The sequence below is a fragment of the Pavona decussata genome, unplaced genomic scaffold (genome assembly GCF_977016875.1).
Source record: "Pavona decussata unplaced genomic scaffold, jaPavDecu1.1 SCAFFOLD_9, whole genome shotgun sequence".
Lineage (NCBI taxonomy): Eukaryota > Metazoa > Cnidaria > Anthozoa > Scleractinia > Agariciidae > Pavona > Pavona decussata.
In genome coordinates, this window is record NW_028145432.1 from 1,927,949 (window position 1) to 1,942,615 (window position 14,667).

General features: G+C 39.5%; 1 protein-coding gene and 1 pseudogene across 1 annotated transcript; both read left to right on the plus strand.

Moving 5' to 3' along the window:
* The first annotated feature begins 867 nt into the window (after window positions 1–867).
* On the plus strand, window positions 868–4,730 carry LOC146488520 (uncharacterized). The gene is made up of 2 exons (XM_085118000.1): window positions 868–3,810; window positions 4,124–4,730. The coding sequence occupies exons 1-2, from the start codon at window positions 2,707–2,709 to the stop codon at window positions 4,586–4,588; spliced, it is 1,569 nt and encodes a 522-aa protein (XP_084974126.1). The 5' UTR covers window positions 868–2,706; the 3' UTR covers window positions 4,589–4,730.
* Window positions 4,731–9,587: 4,857 nt separating this feature from the next.
* Window positions 9,588–12,088, plus strand: LOC146488521 (uncharacterized; annotated as a pseudogene).
* Window positions 12,089–14,667: the final 2,579 nt, after the last annotated feature.

Sequence of the window (14,667 nt, forward strand, 5' to 3'; positions counted from 1 at the left end):
AACAACCAGCCGAGAGAGCACGCCACAAAAATCGTCTTCAAGGAAAGCTAAAAAAAAGCAGAAAAAAATTGTTGAGAAAGAAAACGGGATGAAACGAGTGGTAATTAAACCTATATCATGAATAACATTTCATTAAATGCAAATATTTACAAACAGCTACCTTTTGTTAGGCATTGAAATTAATAAAAGTATTGGAATTTTTGCGTTTATATGGGAAATTAATTGACAACAACCTAGAACAATTTTTTTTATGGTTGGTTTCTTCCTTCCCCTCACATTTTTGCCAGTCAAAATATGGTTGTGATAATCAAGCAAATATTTTTCAGTGCCAAAATCTAATAATAGAAACTCTTGAATGTAGCTTAACAAAATTTGTAAGTACATCAATGCCTAAAGAATTAATAAGAATTTACAAGAATTAATAGCTTCCATGGTTAGTAACTCAATCTACTCTAAATTTAATTGTATTGTTTTTAATTCTGTAAAGCACTTGCCCTTTGCTGTCCACAAACTAGAAGACAACATGTAGTCTAGTGGCCAATTCTAAAAATAGCCTTATTTTTAGAGTTGGCTGCACCCCCCCTCTGGCAAGCTGTTCTTGGTATCATTTTAAAGCTTAGAAAATGCTGATTTCGAATCTTCCTGTTAACACGCGTAAAACGTGTCCAAAGGCCTTGGTAACCTGGCCTAAACTACCCACACTCCTTTGCACCATATTTTCATCTAGAGCCCATTTTCATCCTTTTTCCTGAGATTTTACTGAAACACCGCAAACAACTAGCTTATTTTAGTACGTATGCTTTTTTACGCTATTTAAATGCAAAAACACACACAAATGTCTGAAATTTTGCTTATTTGCTTCATTTTATGCTAATTAGTCACCTTGTCAACCAAAATGAACCTACAAAGTTCAAAAGACATGTATCAAAACCGCGACTGGTACGTTTTATCCTTACCTATTTACAATCGTATACCTTGTCTAACTGCTTGATAAGATAACAACCTCAAAATATCAAAACAATTGCCATTAAGCAGTGAAAACAAAGTAATTTATCAACCAGAAGTGGCTTAAATTTGACTTCCGGTTTAACGTTTTTAGCTAATTATGGCCACGTCCACAAAGATATTAATCATAAACTTACAAATACTTCATAAATTTAACATGTCTGACATAAAAAAGGTTTCCTAGTTATGCCACTCAAACTGTGACGTCATCATCAGGTGCATGACGTCATCGCTATGGAAAATATATTAGCTGCGTTTAAAAGTTTTTGTTTCATTATACAACACCTTCTAATTGACTAAGGTTTGAAGACATAATTTTGAACTATCTTTATTGACAAACTAAAATATAACAGCCAAAATTCTGAACAGACTATGAGACAGCTGATGAGCTAGAGTGAGTTTCTTTGGGCCATATATGAAGAGAGGTTGCATCTTTGCAGCAGGCAGTCAGAAAAATAAATCTTCATGTGTACACATATATGTCTGTTAAACTTTATTTAGTTATGGACTTAATTGATCAAAGCAAAATAAAAAAATTAATCGTTGATGGGTGCATTGTAAAAATCAAAAGCTTACATCAGTGGGTTCCCTGTGCTTCCTCAGCTACATTATGGTCAGCGGAATATAAATTCAAGATGGCGGCTCCACGAGCAGCATTTATTTCGCCTTTCACAACTACGATTACTGTAAGTATACGTTTTATTTGCCACTTTCTTTCCAAATTATAAGAAAAAAAGTTACGAAGGACGTTTTAACCCCTATATGAAGCTTAATTTTATTATTCTTGCACAAAACAGCCAGGTTTCGATCGAGAGAACAGCATCAAGTTAATACCAACAGAAGTTAAAACCAACTATTACCATAATGAGATTTTTAATAGTTATGTTTGTAAAGGAATAAACGTGATGGAATATATTTTGTGTAATTTGTAAAATGATATGGAATGTAGGTAGTTTATTTCTTAATGTTCCTAGTGTCATTTCATGTTTCTTCTTTTATCTTTTACATACAAATTATTTCTTTCAATTTAACTTTTTGCTTTATATTTTTAACTTTTAATTTTTTTGTTCAGTCAGTGGACTGCTCAAAAACTAAATTGTAAAGCTAAATGTGTGACTACTTTAAATTTTTGTTTGAATAATTGTGTGTTTTATTGTAACTACAGCTTTTTTTTACAAATTTAGCTGTAATATAAATGATGGCCACATTGAGTCCACGACCTTCGTCCTCATCGGTCTCTACAAAAGGTTGTCTATGTCACAGAGGTGACGTGAAAGGTCCATTGACAGAATTTACAAGTGTTAGCTGGAAGACTTTTAAAGAAGCTACCATAGTGAGAAAAGATGATGTTTCGAAACATATGGAAGGAAAATGGGAAAGTGGGCCATTTGGAGGATATCACCGTACTTGCTACCAGATGTACACTGGAAAGCAACATCTAGAGCGCATTGTAAAGAAGCGAAAGATAGACGGAACATTGGTGGAAGACGGTGCTGAATCAATTGAGATGGAGGCTGAGGTCCCGTTAACGCGTTCTTGTTTGCAATCAACTGATATCAAACAATGCATTATATGCCAGAAAGAGAAGACTGACAGCAAGGACAGAAGAAGGAAAGAAAAGCTTACTTTATGCCAGACCATGATGGCTGGAGCATCATTAATAGAAGCGGCTAAAGTCCGGGATACCAGAGCCTTGTGTTGATGCTTAGCGATGAAGATCCAATTGCTTTAGAAGTTTGCTACCACAGGTCCTGTTATTGTTCGTATACATGTATAAAATCGTTGGTAGGCCAAAAGAACGAGATAGACCCTGAAATGCAGATGTATGATGAAGCATTCCTAATGCTTAAAGGTGAGATGGAGCCAAAACTGATTGAAGGAGATGTGTTACGAATGTCCGACTTACGTGCACGATATATACAACTTCTTTCTGAGAAGGGAGTACAAAACCCCCTTTACCGGGGAGAAAAGCTTAAGGCTCGGATACAAAAAGCATTCTCTAGTAGAGTAAGTTTCTGGCATCCAAAGCATCGATCAGAGGCCGAGATTTTGTATTATGACAAGATACCAAAAGTTCAGGTTGTCGAGGCTTGCTTCATTCGAAGTCTTGAAGACGAGTTTTGTGATGAATATGAGCCTATGGAAGATGATAGTTACATCTATCATACTGCAAAGACCGTGCGAACAGCACTACTAAACCATCATTTCGACATGCCATGGCCTCCATATGCGTCTGACCTTAAGGAAGACAACATCTCACTTCCCGTTGTTGTTTACAATCTACTTGCTTGGATTCTGACCAACGACAGTGAAAGTCAGGAAATTCCAAGGGAAGAGAAACTTGATGTAAAGGAGCCTTCAATCCACCGACTGATCCTGTCATTAGGCCAGGACCTTGCGTACAATGTCGCAAAGGGAAGACAAAAAACACCAAAACATGTAGCTCTTCCAATGACCGTAAAAAACCTCACAGGTTGCAAAGAGGTCATAACTTTACTTAATCGCTTTGGACATGGCATCTCATACGAGCAAGTTCTTGAAATCGAAACAAGGCTCGCAGAGAAACAGATAGAGAGAGACGAACATGGTATAATACTACCAAGAAATGTTCAGCCTAATGTATTTAGTACGTTCTGTTGGGACAACATTGATCTACTTGAGGACACTTTATCTGGCAAAGGAACAACAGATTGCACAAATGGAATCTTGATCCAAAAAGAGGTTGCTGGTTGTGACCGACCGCCACAGGAAGTACGATTAGACAGGAGCTCCTGGAGGCGCACTTTAAATGCAGTTCCCAGTCAGGTTTGTAAGAGGGGCCCAGGCGTTTTTATATTTTTGCTAAGAAGAAGGGCTTTCCGGCTTAACTATTGTTTTGGAAATTCTCATATACTTGATACCCCAGGGGATAAAGGTTTTGAAAAGGAAGAGTATTATATGGAAGTGGCACAGAAGGCGGCTTCAGGCAAATTAAGCCCATACTGGTTAATGATTTGGTCACTAAGGGATGGAAAGGAAAATAGCCCTGTTGCCTAAAATCACTGGTTTTGTCACCTAAATAGATTTGCTGATAAAGTTGCAAATTCACATCTAAGATTTTTATTATAATAATTTTTAGATTCACCAGTACAACGCTGGCAGACGATGTGGTCCTGGGAGGTATGGAGATGCTGTTAGCCAGAGAACGCATGATATTCACCACAGCAGTGCAAAGGTTAAAGACTTTGCGTGGTTCCTCTCTCGTCTCCCAGACACCCTTGAGGAGACAGCAGAGATTCGTCAATCTGTCCCATCCTGGAGTGGATTTAATTCGGTAGCCAACGCGCAAGAAGTTCCTCCTAAGAGTGTCGTTGGCTATTGCCAGCTAATTGATGCCTCTCCAACTGAGCTTTCTACAGTTTATACCCTGCTCAAACGATCGGTTGCAATGGCTACTAATCTCGGTTTAGATGACACTGTTGTCGTTTTAGATCAAGCTATCTATGCGAAGGCTTGGAAGTTGCATGGAAACACCAAGAAGAGTTCAGAAGCGTTGTCTTACGAATGGGAGCATTTCACATCGCATGTGTCTTTGTTGCCGTAATTGGGAAATGGTTTGCTGATATAGGTCTTCGAGATCTTCTGCTGGAGTCACGCATAATTGGAAGCAGTTCAGTAAATGGTGTTTTAGAAGGTAAACACTACAATAGAGCAGTGCGGGTACACAAGATTGTTCTTGAAGCCTTACCACGGCGGGCTCCTGGCTAGCCACAATCGGCCACCACGCGAAATAGGCGCCTGCGTGGTTATCAGCGGTATTGCGTCAAATTCAAAATGGCGAAGCTTATCGTCAGTGTTCACGAGCTCGTGAAAAATTACATCGATACGGCTGATGATCGGTCTTTGGCCATAGAAATTAGTGATGAACTGTTGCAGCTGACCAGGGCGGTAATCAAAAAGCATACCTTGCCTGGAGAAAAAACGTTCAAATATCACCTTTACCAGCCAGCGAGAATGTTGTCCCGTACAGTGGTTCACTGGCACAAAATCACCTTACGGAGAACGAAGAAGAAAACAACTGCTTCTCGTCCATGGACAGTGTCTTTCACCTGGAATTTGCCTCAAGAAATATTTGAGACCTTAAAATGTTGTATGTTATGCGAAGAAAATGGCGGAGCTGTCGTCAAGAATACTCGATGTGTTGTAGAATTACAGATCACAAATCGTGACAAATTTCGCCATTTATTTACTTCACTTGCAAACAAGTACAAGCCGTCGCTACCTGTAGCTGATGTGCTCGTTAGGAAGGAAAAGGATGGTTCGTACAGCACAATCATTGTTGAGGAAGACCACCCAGCTTATTTCCACTACTCTAAGACCTTAGAAAAAATTACTTTTAAGGCAAGATATGGTTACTTCAACAGGAATGGCATCCCTCAGCACACACTTGTTTAACTGAAAGCAAAGCAACACGAGAAATTAACTATGTTGTGAATGCATTTAACCTGTTCAGCTCTAGAGTTTGTAAGTGTTAAATAAGGCCATTAAGGGCCTTTATTGATGCTAGGTTGTAAAGGATAATAGCCCTTTAACTAATGGCTTGATCGATCCTAAGCCCATCCACCCCACACCCCCAGGCATTTGTCGGGCATTTTGTCACTTCTCTTTCCCCACAGTGGGGCATTTCCCTAAGGTCAGCCCGGGGCGGGGGGGGGGGGGGGGGGGGAAATCAAAAGACAAATGCCCAACAAATGCCTGGGGAGTGGGGGATGATCGCGCTTGGAATTGTTCGAGCCATAACTCCAAGATCTAGTGATTACCATGTAACTTCTCCTCACAATGTCCATACATTGTCCAGTAGGCAGGTGATGAGAATAGATAAACTTATCAGCCAGAAGGCATAATCTTGAGAACCCCACATTCCTTAACTAATGTACAGTAAAATATATAGCAGCTACAAGGGAGAATTTGTAATCAGATCCTGGGAGTGAGAGTTACAGGGTTTGAGAGTTAAAATAATATACAAATACAAGTCCCAGTTAAATTGTCAAAGTTTATTCCACTGAACTACCTGTAACAGATGAAACCTTTGAACGTTTATAACAATATTGTTGCAACAATAATAGTGCCACAAATTGCAGGAGGGAAATTTGTTAAATTTCTACAAATGCCAAGCAACACTGAACAGCAGGCACCAGATTAGTAAATTAACTATCACAATATGTTAATATATTATTTAAACCTTGTTTTCTTCAAGAGGTAACAGTGGAAACTAGAAAAAATTTACCTTAAGCTACCAAGTCACTGTGGGTGGCATGGCGAATCCATGATTAAAAAAGTCTCAATAGGCTGTCACACTAGCAAGACTGCATATTTCTCTTGCCAAGACCCCAGTTTCTGCAGAATTCTTAACTGCCTTGTAGAGATTTGAGGAACAGAACTGACAAAGTTCCTCGTCATCATGTTTAACAAACCCACAGTAGCAAAACCCTTCAGAGTTAAAATCAGGTGGAATATAGTGTTCCTTACTTTTTACATAAGACACATTAAGTGGATCCTCTTTACCCATCCACACACAGACTATAAAGTCGTGACGGAGAACTAGTCTCCAACGTGTAGAGAGTGTGGAATGTTTTGCATACTGACTCAGCTTAACATGCTTTGCTTCTCTCCCTTGCATGCTGTTAAGGCCCAAGCCCAAACCATATTTTTCATACAGAATCTGGACATGATATGGAATTGCGTACCCGATAGTCCAAACAGTGGGGGAAACTCGAAGGAGCAAAGAGTTGGCATTAAAGAAATTCTGGCAAGCAATCCTTAGTTTAGCTACTTCGCTCCCTGTAATTTCAACCCTAGAAAACAAGGATACAGCATCTCTAAGCTGTAGGCCGCAGTAGGCCAAGGTAGCTATCTTAAGTTTGGTTTCTGGTGGGTCACTTTCCCTACTAACACTGTCAAGCAAGAGCATGAACTTGTGGCACATTTTCTTTGTCTCTTTGCCTGTAAATCTGAAGTCAAAAGATTTTTTCCTCCCCTCTGTGAACCACTTTTTCACCTTTTTTACAAGGCGAGTGAGTCCAAAATTATTTCTAAGGCAACTTAAATAACAAATGAAAGGGGAATCAGCTGGTAATTTGTCAAGCTCATTGCAACCCCCAGGCAAACGAGATTTGCCTAAAGCCAGCTCAAGAATCAAACTGTGCCAGAATTGCCATCCATTGTTGCCATTGTGTAAAGGTTCTGCATAACCGACATCAATCAAGGGACCAACGAGAGGCTCAAACTCTTGCCTGGATTTCTGATCTCTGATAAAATCCAACACCTTTTTTCGTTTAGTGGACTTAGCATAGTTTTTTTCCTGCAATTGCTGCTTTAAATTTGAAACTTTTGCAGCTATCTCAAGGCGCTTGTTATAAGGCCATGGCTGCCAAGTGTTTTGGCCACCCTTACCCAGGGTCCCATTGACAGTAGATTTTGTGTCATCATTAACATTCCCAAAAGGGGAGAAGTAAAATGCTGCATTGGACAATTCTCCCCCCATGAATGCCAGCCACTTCATGTCTGAGGGGAGAAGTTCAAACGAAACCTTAACATCAAAATCCATGACTTTGTAACTTTTGCTTGTCATGCTGTTCATATCATTCACTAATTTCCTAGCATACCTTTGCATGCACACATGAGTTTCGCTACAATTTGCACCAGCAATAAGAAAATTTTGATTTGGACTTGCAATGTGGCTAGCCACATTTAAACAAGAAATTAACCATGCCGTTGCCTCGTCATCTTTGCCAAAAGGGGCCCAATCTGCCCCTATGGCAAGCTTAAAGTGATATTTGTCACTTCCCAAGTGGTTAAAGAATGACTTTGACCCAAGAGCTTGATCAACCACTATAAACATTTCAGCAAGTTTTAAAACAAATTCCTCTAGTTCCCGATAGGCTCCATTCACTTCTTCACTGTTAGGTAAACCCGAGCAAAATTCAGGAGCCATGTCAATAATGTTCTCATTGAAGTCGATTGTTTTAATGTAGTTTATCAGCTTATCATAAGGCACCAACTTTGGCAAGGAAACACTAGGCATAATTTTGATACTGCATTTTCCTTTCACTGCAGTACTGCTATTTGTCATAGTCAAATTTGTTTTGATGGATTGATACTTCTCCTTACTGAGTAATCCCCCACTATATAATACCTTAATACTTCTGTTTAAGTTATCTTTGCTTTTTTTCAAACTGATTGATCTCCTTCTTAACTACAATAGGTAACACCTTCTTTTTTGCCTTAGCAGAATGTGAAATATAGCTAGCTAACCTAAGTGGTGAACTGGCATTTATCAATGTAGCCCACATGCCATCAAAGGCAGGACTTTGATCAGTATCAGTTGCACCATGCAATTCACCACATATTTCTAGAGTCTCTTGCTTTCTTCTACTAGCAGACCTTTTTGCTTGGGGCACTTCAAATTGTTCAGAGTTTTCTTTCTGAAGCCTTGAACTGCTTCTTCGTCTTTTAAGCTTCTTCCTCTTTCTTGCAATTAGTTCCTTTGAACTCTGCTCACTATCTTCTGACTTCCTTTTTCTTTGTAAACTATCTAACTTTTCCTGACTGACTACAATATGGTCTTCTGCCCTCTTAACCTATTCATTTACAAAAAAAGCACCAAATTAATCTTCATCTAGCTAAAACAAAACTTCTGGAAGCAGCAGTTTTATGTTGATCTTTTTTCAAGGCAGCTCTATCCATGAACTTACTGAAATAGACATAACATATTATGCTAATTAAGATGACATATCCAAACCACCATCACGGTTCTGATTTCCATTGTTTTAACTTGATGATTTATTTGTAAGTTTGAGCAAGAACAATAAAAAATACCATATATACTAACATCAGCAAACATCATCCAACATGTCTTGGTGGCCAGTGGGGTTTAAAAGGTTTAGACCCCAATGATCAAATTTTAAAATCTTCCTAATAATGTATTTCACATGATATGTAATCACAATTCATGATCAAAGGATAAAGATTAAACAGCGTCTTTCAACAACAGTCCTTTACGTGCGTCACCCTTTGTTCGCCGCCATTTTTGGTAATACCAAAATTGGCAATCTTCTCTTGTGGTAACAAATCTGCCGTTTATCCTCTCCATCTCAACTAAACCAAGGCTCTATTTAGTTTTTATATCAAGATATAGAGGCGAAGGCCGGCTACGCATGCGACTGAAGACCACTGAAAGGCAGGAAGACAATAACACAAGCACGCAAAGGGCTGTGGTTGAAAGAGACTCTAACAATCACCTTCTTTTTTACACAGTTTAACCTCCTTTGAGTTTCTTGAAATTTCGAATACACTTCTTTCAAGTCCTTCTTGTTTTTTGCGTGCTGTCCAATGGGAAAGTAAGCCTTGGATATTGCTTTCTTGCTCCGTCCCTTTCTGGGCATGTAACTAAAGCATCAGCTACAGCTGGTGGCAGTTTGTACTTGTTCTCAAGTGAAGTAAAAAAAAAAAATCGATGAGTAATATGAAATTCTCCCACACTTGACCAGCTCAGTACATCGACTTTACACGCCAAGAGTACTAGAAAGGCAATAACCCTAAAATCAAAAGAAGAACTCATTTGAGTGAGATGTTTAACGGTAGGAACTATTAAATTAATGAACAGCATGTTTCATTATAATTTCATAAATGATTTTCAAAAATCAACTAGTCATGCAATAGTAAATTCATGAACAGTATGTTTCACTTATTCACTATGATTTCTCAGATGCTTTTCAAAATCAACTTTAAAGATCTTCCGATTAAGCAGTCAGGTAGCAATTAATGGTTAGGTTTCCTGGAAAACTAGGATTGGGGATTAAGCATCAGGGGAAAATAAATCAAAATAAAATAAGGTTATAAGGTTATAAGTGAGATGTTTAACAGTAGGAACTATTAAATTAATGAACAGCATGTTTCATTATAATTTCATAAATGATTTTCAAAAATCAACTACTCGTGCAATAGTAAATTCATGAACAGTATGTTTCACTTATTCACTATGATTTCTCAGATGCTTTTCAAAATCAACTTTAAGGATCTTCCGATTAAGCAGTCAGGTAGCAATTAATGGTTAGGTTTCCTGGAAAACTAGGATTGGGGATTAAGCATCAGGGGAAAATAAATCAAAATAAAATAAGGCTATATATTTAAAGGATGAAATCTTTAAAATAAATGAAATATAAAGCTTACAGTTCAACCAACAAAAAATGAGTTAAACATTGACCTCGTTGGCTATGGACTACTTAATGGCTGTCCCAGTGGGACTTGACCGCCGAAACGTGGGTACATTTTTTAGGTGAAAAAAGCCAAGTTTCACACGAATTTTTAAGCATTTTGGGACCTCCATGCTACTCGCTAGGTTTCTGCCGTTTTTGATTTTGTTTGCCACGACCAGATCACAATTTATTTCTATAGGAAAGAACATGAAACATCAATAGAGTAGGCCCGACATCCTAAGGAAAAATAGGTTAAAAATCGAGTAAAACTCACCTGAACTGCGGCAAAACTAATCCTCGACAAAGCCCCCATGCTTCGCTTTCTTCGTGATTTGCAGCCTGGCCTGCAAACTTCCCAGAAATCTCAGCTTTTTAAATTTATGTCATAAATTAGCTAAATTTTTGTAATTCAAATCAGGCCGCCATTTTGAAAACAAGTCGCTGACGATTTTCGTGGCCGATTCCGCGGGCCCAAGGGCCTGGCGTGTACTACGCCTCAACTGGCAAGCGTTTCTTAGTGCAGCAAAAGAATCATCACAGAGACATCTACAATTCCAGATAGAAGATGTGCAGCATGCTGTCGGAAGAGTACGTGAGGGGCTTACGCCTGACGCCATTCAGGAACTGTATGACATGGCAGCACTTACAGAGGTCCACTCTAAGTTTGAGGAGTTCAATGCATCTGTGATCAACAAAATGAGCAATTTCTGGCAGTCATATATTGAAATGGTTTGTCTTCTTCTTTGCTTTATTCGTGCAACAAGGGAAGGAGACTGGAATTTGCATCTTGCCTGCATCCGTGCTATGCTTCCCTGGATGTTTGCATATGACAGAATCAACTATGCAAGGTATCTTCCAGTCTATTTATGCGACATGATGTCGCTAGAAGAAAGGCATCCTACTGCCTATCACGCAATGCTTGATGGTGAGTTTGCAGTTCAGAGAACCTCCTGGAATGGATTTGGTCAAGTTCCTGTGGACCAAACAATAAATAGAGACACCAAGTCTAAAGGTGGCATAGTTGGCTTTAGCCTAAATAAAGGTGCAGTACAAAGATGGCTACTGACATCTCACTCACGTGCAGCAATCACACAGGCTTGCCGCGAGATGGCTGGAACTATGACCAGAAATGAAGGCGTGGTAAAGGAGCTAGGGAAAGCTCGATTATAGACGAGCAGGATGTCAGGAAAGTGGAGTCAACTCTCACTAGTTGGAACAATCCGTTTTCTTCCTCTGACTCTGATGAGATTTCGCACTTGTCTTCAGGACAGACAGTTCCCGAATTGGTAGAGCAAGATCTTCTTTCACCTCATAGGAAAGGGGAAGAAGCCTTTGTAGCATTCGTACAGAAACGGCTGGTGCCCGCAGAAGTTCCATTTTACGATCCTATCCCAAAGATGAAACTGGCTAGCTTTACCTCTTCTACCACTTCATCATCGTTTAAAATATCCGGAAGGGATGTCATGCTGAAAGCAGATAGGGACTTGTTTGCCTGTCTTTTAGTCATTGCTCAAACACGTGATATGGATCTGCGAGATGTCCTGAACTACCCACTAGGTCCCTTACCATGGTTCTTAGCAGCTGTTGATGGATCACTATGCAAGACTGACAAGTCGAAGCTGCTTGATTCACTGACACAACAAGTAGAACCAGCCGAAGATGTACCGCCGACACCTGCCTGGATTGTAGATGGGATGGCTGTTCTGCAGTCGCTTAACGACATTCCAACTAAATTTGAAGACTTGGCAAGTGTTGTTTTTGATTCCGTTGTCCCACAAACCATCCTGGCCAGAAGAATTGACTTTGTGACGGACAGGTTTCTAGATGTGTCCATCAAGGAACCTTGAACGGACAAAAAGAGCAGAACAAGGTACCATTAAAGTGAAGATAACTGGAGGAGGCCAAAAAATGCCCGAAGCAATGGAAAAAATTTCTCAGTGACGGAGAAAACAAGACCCAGTTAGCAGGATATCTTCTGAAGGAATGGTCAATAGACAGCTACGCCAGCCGAATTGGGACACGTAAAATCTTCTTTGCACTCGGAAGCAATTGCTACAGATTGTTGGTAATCAGTGGCAAGGTCCTGTGTGAAGAGGTTGAGGAGTTGCAAAGTTCTCATGAGGAAGCTGATACTAAGATTCTTCTCCACGCCAAGCATGCAGCAGAAAGCGGCGAGAGAGTGGTAATAATTAAGTCCCCTGACACAGATGTTTTCATTTTAGCCTGTCACTTACAGAACCAGATTCCAGCTAAGCTTCTCTTCATGAAGAAAGCAAGGACAAGAACTATCTTCCTAGACATCCCTAATGTGGTAGACCGAGCTGGCTCTGAGTTATGTCATGCATTACCAGGTCTTCATGCCTTCACAGGCTGTGATTCGACGAGCTCCTTTAATGGCAAAGGCAAACCCCCCTCCCTGAAATTGTGCAGAGATGACAGCGCAGCGTGTCAGGCCATGTCAGTGCTAGGCAGAAAATTCGAATCGGAAGCAACCTCTTTTTTGGCGTGTGAGAAGTTTGTTTGTAGGTTGTATGGATGTCGGGATGTTGATGATGTAAATGAGTGCCGTTACCGAATTTTTTGTACCAAGAACAGTCCGACAAACACCCTACCACCCTGCCAAGATGCCTTACACAAGCATACAATGCGTGCCAACTACCAAGCCGCCATTTGGTGTCGTGCTCTTGAACCCAGGCCAGAGCTGCCAAGCCCTATCCATCATGGCTGGGGAAGAACGGCCGATGGGATCAAAGTTGACTGGATGTCTCTTCCATCAGCTCCGAAGGCACTCCTTGAGCTGATCATCTGTGGATGCACTGGAAACTGTACTACTGGTCATTGTTCTTGTAAGCAAAACGCAATTTCCTGCACTGAAGCCTGTCACTATGGGAGCAGTTGTGAAAACCCCCATAATGTTTGGGAGGATCCAGATGACATTGACGAGGACCATGATGATTAGGTACCATATTGAATGAAATCTTGTCAATATTCTGTTGATTTCAATTTATTTGAAATGAACTGAGAAACACTGTTAAACATTTTTTAAACATTGTCCGGACAACAACTTGTAGAGAATTAAGATAACCTGAAATTTGCTGGTTAGCTAATATATTTTCCATAGTGATGACGTCATGCACCTGATGATGACGCCACAGTTTGAGTGGCATAACTAGGAAACCTTTTTTATGTCAGACATGTTAAATTTATGAAGTATTTGTAAGTTTATGATAAAATATCTTTGTGGACGTGGCCATAATTAGCTAAAAACGTTAAACCGGAAGTCAAATTTAAGCCACTTCCGGTTGACAAATTACATTGATTTCACTGCTTAACGGCAATTGTTTTGATATTTTGAGGTTGTTATCTTATCAAGCAGTTAGACAAGGTATACGATTGTAAATAGGTAAGGATAAAACGTACCAGTCGCGGTTTTGATACATGTCTTTTGAACTTTGTAGGTTCATTTTGGTTGACAAGGTGACTAATTAGCATAAAATGAAGCAAATAAGCAAAATTTTAGACAATTGTGTGTGTTTTTTGCATTTAAATAGCGTAAAAAAGCATACTTACTAAAATAAGCTAGTTGTTTGAGGTGTTTGTCAGTAAAATCTCAGGAAAAAGGAAGAAAATGGGCTCTAGATGAAAATATGGTGCAAAGGAGTGTGGGTAGTTTAGGCCAGGTTACCAAGGCCTTTGGACACTTTTTACGCGTGGTAACAGGAAGATTCGAAATCAGAATTTTCTAAGCTTTAAAATGATACCAAGAACAGCTTGCCAGAGGGGGGGTGCAGCCAACTTCCCACAAACTGTGTTTGGCCACTAGACTAATGCAAATACCAAACAGAGCAAAACCCCTCCTCAAGAACTAACAAGCAAAGACGATGATGGAGCAAGTGATGATGAAACTGACTTGGTAAGAAAAATTTAAACTGAATCCAGTATTGACAGTCATAAAATATATATTAAAAAAAATGGACAAAGTTTTGATTTTATAGGCACTAGGGCTTAATTCTACTCTAAAAGGCTAGATCTAAATTAATTGGTTTTATTAACAATTAAATATAATTATAATTTGTTACCGTTGACCTAACTATAACCTCGAGTAAAAAAACTCGAACAATTACGAAATATGTGAAATTTGTGAAAAAGACACTTTTTGCTTTCAGGAAGAGGTGACTGAAGACTGTTTTGGGCAGGCTAACATCCCAGCAGTTCAGATTGTTGCTCAAGGATCAGAAGCAGATGTCCACTCATTAGCTAACGACCTTTTTAAGTTTGCACAGGATAACTTCCACAACACACTGATAATGCACGTGACTAAAGAATCTGCTTTAAATTTTTGGGAAAATAGCTTTCCAGCTTCAAATCTCAGTTTTCATTTGCAGTGTGTTGAAACAAATTTTTTTCCTGGAAAAGTACAGATGCA

Bases quoted from the DNA above. Each gene is read 5' to 3' on its own strand.
- LOC146488520 (XM_085118000.1), top strand. From the start codon at position 2,707: ATGCTTAGCGATGAAGATCCAATTGCTTTAGAAGTTTGCTACCACAGG. The intron at 3,811-4,123 runs GTTTGTAAGAGG...AATAATTTTTAG, and splicing joins TAAATGCAGTTCCCAGTCAG to ATTCACCAGTACAACGCTGG.